At 43.0% G+C, this 7310-nt stretch overlaps 4 protein-coding genes across 4 annotated transcripts; 3 read left to right on the top strand and 1 right to left on the bottom strand.

The window, feature by feature from the left end:
- Nucleotides 1–374: 374 nt before the first annotated feature.
- VCUG_01651 (uncharacterized protein) lies at nucleotides 375–653 on the top strand (the record flags this gene model as incomplete). The annotated part of the gene is made up of 1 exon (XM_008076476.1): nucleotides 375–653. The coding sequence occupies one exon, from the start codon at nucleotides 375–377 to the stop codon at nucleotides 651–653; it is 279 nt and encodes a 92-aa protein (XP_008074667.1).
- A 1339-nt stretch (nucleotides 654–1992) lies between these two features.
- Nucleotides 1993–2478, top strand: VCUG_01652 (uncharacterized protein; the record flags this gene model as incomplete). Its single annotated transcript, XM_008076477.1, has 1 exon — nucleotides 1993–2478. The coding sequence occupies one exon, from the start codon at nucleotides 1993–1995 to the stop codon at nucleotides 2476–2478; it is 486 nt and encodes a 161-aa protein (XP_008074668.1).
- An 843-nt stretch (nucleotides 2479–3321) lies between these two features.
- VCUG_01653 (uncharacterized protein) lies at nucleotides 3322–4154 on the bottom strand (the record flags this gene model as incomplete). Its single annotated transcript, XM_008076478.1, has 1 exon — nucleotides 3322–4154. The coding sequence occupies one exon, from the start codon at nucleotides 4152–4154 to the stop codon at nucleotides 3330–3332; it is 825 nt and encodes a 274-aa protein (XP_008074669.1). The 3' UTR covers nucleotides 3322–3329.
- A 1489-nt stretch (nucleotides 4155–5643) lies between these two features.
- VCUG_01654 (uncharacterized protein) lies at nucleotides 5644–6804 on the top strand. The gene has a single exon (XM_008076479.1). The coding sequence runs from the start codon at nucleotides 5727–5729 to the stop codon at nucleotides 6768–6770; it is 1044 nt and encodes a 347-aa protein (XP_008074670.1). The 5' UTR covers nucleotides 5644–5726; the 3' UTR covers nucleotides 6771–6804.
- Nucleotides 6805–7310: the final 506 nt, after the last annotated feature.

Consider the following 7310-nt stretch of genomic DNA (forward strand, 5'->3'; position numbering starts at 1 on the left):
TTTTACGGGAGCAGTAACTCATTGAACGGAGTTGCTTGGTTTAAAGAGAATACTTCATGGTCTATCTGCAAATCAGGGATGCTTCCATACTACAGGACTGCATTACATGGCACCAGATAACACTGATGGTTTCACACCCTGCAACATGGTTGCCGTTTACTCAGGTGCTCGCATACTATTTTTTATAATTTGGTCAAATCAGAACTGCGGTGTGTAACGTATCATTGCCCTATATCCCGGTCACGGTTCGAAATATAAGTGGTCGCCAATCCATAATTCTCGGGCTTGACCAATCCGTTTTCGTGTGCCTTCTGATCTTTCATCGGTACTGCTATTTATTATTTTCGCGGCCCTGGGCATCGGATCCACAGACAATGACAGAAGACGAAAAAAAAGATAAACTAGCACTTGATTTCCTAAAGAACATCAAAAACTGTCCATGCATTGTCAATCTGCGATCGAATAGAAAGTTGTGTGGCATCGTACGCGTAATTGATCACCACTTCAATATGATACTGACAGATGTAACAGAAATTAGAAAGACAAAGAGTAAAAACAAGGGTGTTAAGAAGCGAGAGGGTACGACGGTTGAACGCAAGATAAAATGCCTGGTCTTGCGCGGTGATAACGTTATTTCTGTGTGCGAAGCATAGAATGTTAATTAAAGGGTTAGAGAGACTTTTCTGGCAGATAACCGAGGAACACGGGCACATTCAATTTTTTTTATAGTTTACGGTTCTCCACTTCTCTAGGAAAAGCACGGTGAATGAGCACATTGTGGTAAGATTGTTGCTAAAACACCTCTATGCCAGTGTTAAGTGAAGTATCGCACCGAAGTGACAATGCTTGTGCTATGTACGTATTAATTACGTTTCCTTGCGCAGCAAAATGGTTTGTGTTCATCACCATTCCAAAATAAATCGTTCGAAAAGACGGGCGCAATGCTCACTTTTGGTGACAAACTGTGGTAGCAACGTAGTTGATGTTTTAGCAAAAATGAGAATGACCACTATTCCTTCAAATCGTTGTGCGGTGGAATTACAGGCCGTACATTTCCAGAACCATATCATTGTCTACAAAAACTAGGCTTGTGGTTGGATGGATTGAATTTGTGGTTTTACCTTCTTCACACATTTCCATGGACTTAAGCCATTGTTCCCCTGGAAGAAGGCGCCTGAGCGGTTCTGTAAGGCATTCTGGTAAAAAAACGTGCTTGTGTGAAATAAAGATTCAGTGAGGCGGTTATTGGATAAAACCTCACATGCCTAAGCATAGGAGCGCAAGTGAAAGGAAAACATCACCTTGGTGCTGATTTGCTGCTCATATCTCTTCCGATGTAATTAGCAAAACTAGGCAAACCATATTTTAGCGCGGAACGGTTATCCATCTATCCATATCAAGATATTGGTACTAAATACATCATGATGGCCTTTTATCACGTCAATCGGGAGATTCATTCTGTCGGAATGCCGCACTATTTTAGTCAAACACGTGCCGCTGTACGGCATATGTTTTCATGCTAGTTGTGCATTAAAAGGCATCGCGCTGTATTTAGTTTCATATCCCGAGTTAAAATACCAATTATCATTAAATAAATCAAAATCGTAGATATGTGGTGGTTCTATTGGTAGATCAAGTCTTACCACAAAAAATTTTGAAAGGAGTATTAAATGTGTGTTCGTTAAGGCAGATGTTCTGAACACGACTTGTTTTTTATTTGCTATGTTTCAATGCATACCAAACACTTTTTTAACGCCTGCTAGATGTCCACCGATCCCCGAATTGATTTATCCACTTGCAAAGCGAAATGAATAGACGTGCTTTTAGTGAAACAGAACAAGGCAATGAATTCGATGTTGATCGCTAGCACGAGGCTGTTGGGTAGAACTATGACGGTTTTCCACCCATCACGTGCGATGTACTCTCCTTAATTTTCATTTGTCTGTTCCACACAAATATAATTAACCTCTAATTCGTATTTTGCTCCCACGTATGAAACAAGTTTTGATCTGCGTACTATTCCTAAGCCATATCGTGCACCTACAGTTCGCCCATAACGATCGTGCCATGGACAATACACGCCGCGTGCGAAGATCATCTACCAATACGAACAGCACAAGTGCGATGCTGAAGAAATTTAAGAGCACGGTTCAGATCGTGCGAATGGCTGGAAATATTCACGAACATATGATTTCCTATGACAAGAGAGACAACTATTTGTACAAAATAGAGGAGAAAACCAGTTTGGTGTGCGTTGCAAATGTGCGCTTGAAACGTGGCTATGACAGGAAGCTGTGGGTGGAAGAAGAGAAGACTCAACGAGACAGACAGCGGCATCGGTCGTTTGGTCCCATTCAGAAGATGACGAAGACGCAGACCTCAAGTATTTTTGGCAGGATTCTTGCCAATTTACCGCTGTATGCCTCGTTGATGGTGCTCCTTGGCACATACCTTTACACACAACTACGTTCTAACTAGCGATTTCTTTAACATTTGGCCAAAACTGATCGCGGATACCCGTCAGTTGATTAGGATACGTGACATTCAGTTCGTCACTCATTGTCACAGAGCTACCACGTGCAAACTATCATAAGAAAGTACTCCTGCTGTAGAAAGAAGGTTGATCTCAACGGCGCTTTATCCTTTTGTTAGAATGTACCTGATTCAAAATACTATTTTGTCAGTAAAGGCATGTTTACTCATTTCGCTCAAACATTAATTTTTGATCTTTTTGCAAGTTTGTGCTTCTCTCCTCAAACACCGGCAACACCCAGACAAACACGTTCTTCTTGCATGTGTTAACAATCGCTGCTGTAAAATGGAGGTGCATGTCTCGGTATGAGCATTTGGATTGAATATTCATGCAATGTGCACGTTAAGTGTGGTAAAAAATGATTGCTATGACACCGTAGAAATGATGAACATTCCAGTGCCCTCAGATAAAAGTATGTTGTTGAGGTATCGTGGTATGAGGAGGTGTACAAACGTACTTTCAGTAAAAAAGTATGAACTATGGTAGCAGCCATTCTAAGAAGGATGTATTTGCTGGACGGGTGTACCACGAATAATAAATTTAAATACCTTCACGGTGCGTGTAGTGCTATCCGAGAGGAGAGGATCAAATAAACACCAAATTTGTTTGCTACTTCAGTTGCTCTACTCAAAAATGGGAAGAGGTGGCTGAGCATGGCACAGGCAGGTGAACGTGAGTTTCACGCAGCAATACGGCTGTAAAAGACACAAAACAGGAGGTGGTGTTAGTGTCAAATAACACCACGTGTTTGGTTCAGTGGATAAAATGCAATTATTGGCTTTTTGTACCGACCGCTTTATTGAGTACTTCTTCGGACTATTGGCTTGATGATGGGACCGTTGCTAACCGTATTTTGATTCGTTGATGCATCTGTATCTCTACGTGGAACATGGAGGATTGTGCTACATCGGGTAGGACTGGGCATATCGATCGCTGTTTCGCTCGTGTTTGTAACGGACGGCAGATCTGAATCAGACCCGGTTGTTTCTTCTTTCAGCGTCAAGTCGGTTGATTCTGCCTCTGGATGAAAGATCACTTCATGATTGTCCCTGGGGGGAGGAGTGACAGGTAGCTCAACAATCGGAATCGGGGAATGGTCTTTGTCACACATGTCGGAATCGGTGATGGGAGAATGCTCGAGCTCCAATAAACCGCTGTGTGACGGGCGATAATTACCTGTTGGGCCGAAAATCGGCACGCTTCCATCGATGTATCCCATGGCATCGGCTGAGCTTGGTGGGTTCAGAGTGACGCTTCGATATATTTTGATACATGAGGCAAAGCCAAAGAAGACGAGAACAGTGACTACAGCACCTGAGAAGACCAACCAACACGTAGCCATCTTGTCTTTGAAAGTATCTGCGGCTGCAAAGAAGTTAGGGCAGTTCACCTTGCAGCTTGAGGCACATTCCATTGATCCCCTGTCACTTTTTTCATTGTCACTGCTATCGTCATCCGTATCCATGGTTAGATTGATTGTCTTCGTGCCTGAGGCATCTTGTTGCACCAATATTTGTATTCCCTCTTTATCATTGGTGTTCCGCTTGTTTCGACTTGGTGGTTCTTCCCCGTTGTAGACAACCATCTTGTTAGCTTTCTTTGTTGCTTTCTTCTTGCTCATAGCAGGTATGGCCGATCAGAGTGTTCTACTTATACTTGTGCAATTTGTCCAATTTAGAAGTGCAATCGGCCTGATAGTGTGATAGAGGCATGTCCATTATAATGGGAATATTGTGCTGTGCACGGTTTTGTACGACTTTGCCCAAGTACGGATGAATTAACGAATTTGGAAAAATAACATCGATTTAGTCTTACAAACCACAAACATGGTAAATTAGAGAACACGTCCTGGAGCACGTACGAGATGAAAGGTTAAGATACATCCTACACAAACTGAAAGGAAGCCGCTCAGTCCATAGAAAACACGGTTTGGTCAGTGGCAAAGCCCCATGGATATTACCGTTAAAATCGAGCAAATTTACTTTACGGTAATTAATTTGAACAGCAGTAAAAGCAACACCGAAAAAGCTGTGAACAACGTTTGGAACGATGTGCTGGTGATTTGCTAAATAAGATTAAAAATAATGGTGAGCTGTACTTTTGGAAATTTGCAATAACACCGAGAAGGATTAGAAGGTATTTGTGCTTTTTTATGGTATTTCGTGAGTATGATGCGGTGTTGCACGATATGGAACGTGTATGAGAGGAGAGAATGTGTAAATCGGAAGTTCAAGGCAATATTTATTTTCTCATGTACGCTTTGAGCATATACCATGCATTATGCTGAACTGACGAAGATCGATGTGCACATGAGCGATATTCTTCCTACTATTGCAATACAATGCTTTGATGCAGAGCGGTCTTAGAGTGCACATGAGCGATATTCTTCCTACTATTGCAATACAATGCTTTGATGCAGAGCGGTCTTAGAGTGCACATTTCATTAAATAATGATAAATGAAACGGGAAGAGACACCGAATAATGTTTTTTGAATTGTAGCGTTATAAATGGTTTACTTACTTCATGGGCACACACTCCGTAAAGCTGCTTCAACATAATACCTGATATGGATGGCGTAATTGTTCCGCTTTGTACCACCATAGACCTCTTGGTTGTTAAAAAAGAAACTTTTCACTTCCATAACTTGGTCTGCTTGCTGACCTGTCATATGTGGCGTACTGTTGTAGGAACTGTCCGTACTGATCAACCGGAGTACCCTAAATCGCACAACAAAACCATGATCAGCAATTAAACAGGCACATCTTTGCGATGTCTGGCAGCGCTAGCCTTTATGCAGCGAACACGAATCACAATTGCTATATAAAAATTTTTTTGGGATGCCCCTCGTGGTTTGCACCACGCTATCTTGCGGAACAACACAGAGAAGATTAGCATGGCCCCTGCGCAAGGATGACATGTTAACTTGAGAGGTGCTGGGATGTAGATCCCAGTTTTTAAACTAAAATATTTTGTTCAATGTTACTTGGCCGTGATGATGATCACATTTTGTGTTTGCATTTTTTAAAAGTTACTCGCTTGAAGATCATTCCGGTTCACAGCACGCGTCTTGCCAGGCATGTCTGGCGGAATCATGCCGTCAAGCCGGGTTTGTTTACCTTCACCTCATTTATCTTTTAATTTACGTTTCACACGTGATTAAGGCACTATAAAAGCGCGAACGAGTTTGTTTATATGTCGTCCAAATCTTCCAGTGCTATAATACTTGTCGGCGGGTACGGTACTCGTCTCCGTCCGCTCACCCTGACCCGTCCCAAACCGCTTATACCATTCGTTAACATCCCCATAATAAGTCACCAAATCAAGAAGCTGCACGAGTTCGGCACCAGAAAGATAATTCTTGCTGCGAACTACCGAACAGAGGACATTGTGTGCCAGATGACAAAGCTTGCCAACGATCTTGGCATCGAGATCATCTTTTCGGTCGAAAAAGAAGTTCTGGGCACGGGCGGCCCTCTAGCGCTTGCCCGACAGTACCTTGACGAGCCAACACCGGTATTTGTTCTCAACTCGGACGTAATCTGTGAGTACCCGTTCGATGAGCTCTTTGCGGCACACCTAGCCTGCAAGAGGAAGGCAACCATTCTCACCACGGTCGTGGATGACCCTTCACGATACGGTGTGATACTGAAAGAGGGAAACGGAATTACAAGGTTCGTCGAAAAGCCTAAGAATTATGTAGGGAACACGATCAATGCAGGAATATACGTCATGAACCGTGAGGTCCTCAATGATATACCGCTCAAAGAGGTTTCGCTCGAGAATGAGGTGTTTGCGCAGATGGCTGTGAGGAATGAGCTGGCAGCATTTGAGTTGAAGGGATTTTGGAAGGACATCGGACAGCACCGAGATTATTTGGTGGCGCAGCACCTCTTTCTGTCGAGCAAAGGACTGGAGAGTGTGATAGATGAGACCGCCGTGGTGAGAAAAGAGGCTTTTATCGGCGAAAACGTGGTTATTGGAAAAAATGTAAAAATCGGCATGGGAGCTTACATAAAGAACGCAACGCTCATGGACAACACGGTTGTTTCCGATTACTGCGTTGTTCTCAACTCTATCATCGGATTTAGCTGTAAAATTAGCAAATGGTGCCGGCTTGAGAAGATGTGTGTCCTTGCCGATGAGGTAGAGATCAAGGAATGCATAAGCCTAAGGAACTGTATTGTTCTCCCGAACAAGCGCGTAAGTGAGTGCCATGATGAGAATATTTTGATGTAGGCCTGCAATTTAAAGTTAGTAAATAAAAGTTTTCATTTGATTGTAGCCAGACAATCGACACAGATAATGGCGAATATACGCGTTGCTTATTCGCTGATTTGTCCTGTACCGTGGCTGTTTGAGAGCGTGTTTTACACATCAGGCCAAGTCCACGTAACACCGGTACCGCTTTACGATCGCTCATCTGCCGAAGCTGCAAGGTTCTCCTTTACACGGCATGGTGTAAGATTTAATGTAAAATTTGTATTGGTGGGCTTCAAAATGTGCAATAATTGGTAGATCGGTTATTTAAACGATGGGAGATCGCATTAGCAGTTTTATTGAAAGAAGGGCCAAAACCTTTTTCTGATACGTGCTGCAAAAATTCTATGTTGAGCACTGCAGGCAGTGACCATGCGTTGCTAACGTCTAAAGATCCTGCATGCAGGTTCTTCAGGGAATACACTCGATCGGTTGCCGATGATTTGTCACATTCATGGACTTCTACGTGTATGCTGCAGGTACGGGCCAGCAATGGCATTGCACCAAAGTTGTGCTCTC

This window comes from Vavraia culicis (assembly GCF_000192795.1).
Source record: "Vavraia culicis subsp. floridensis unplaced genomic scaffold supercont1.27, whole genome shotgun sequence".
NCBI classification, from domain to species: domain Eukaryota; kingdom Fungi; phylum Microsporidia; family Pleistophoridae; genus Vavraia; species Vavraia culicis.

Coding starts and splice junctions, on each gene's coding strand:
- VCUG_01654 (XM_008076479.1), top strand. CDS start 5,727: ATGTCGTCCAAATCTTCCAGTGCTATAATACTTGTCGGCGGGTACGGT.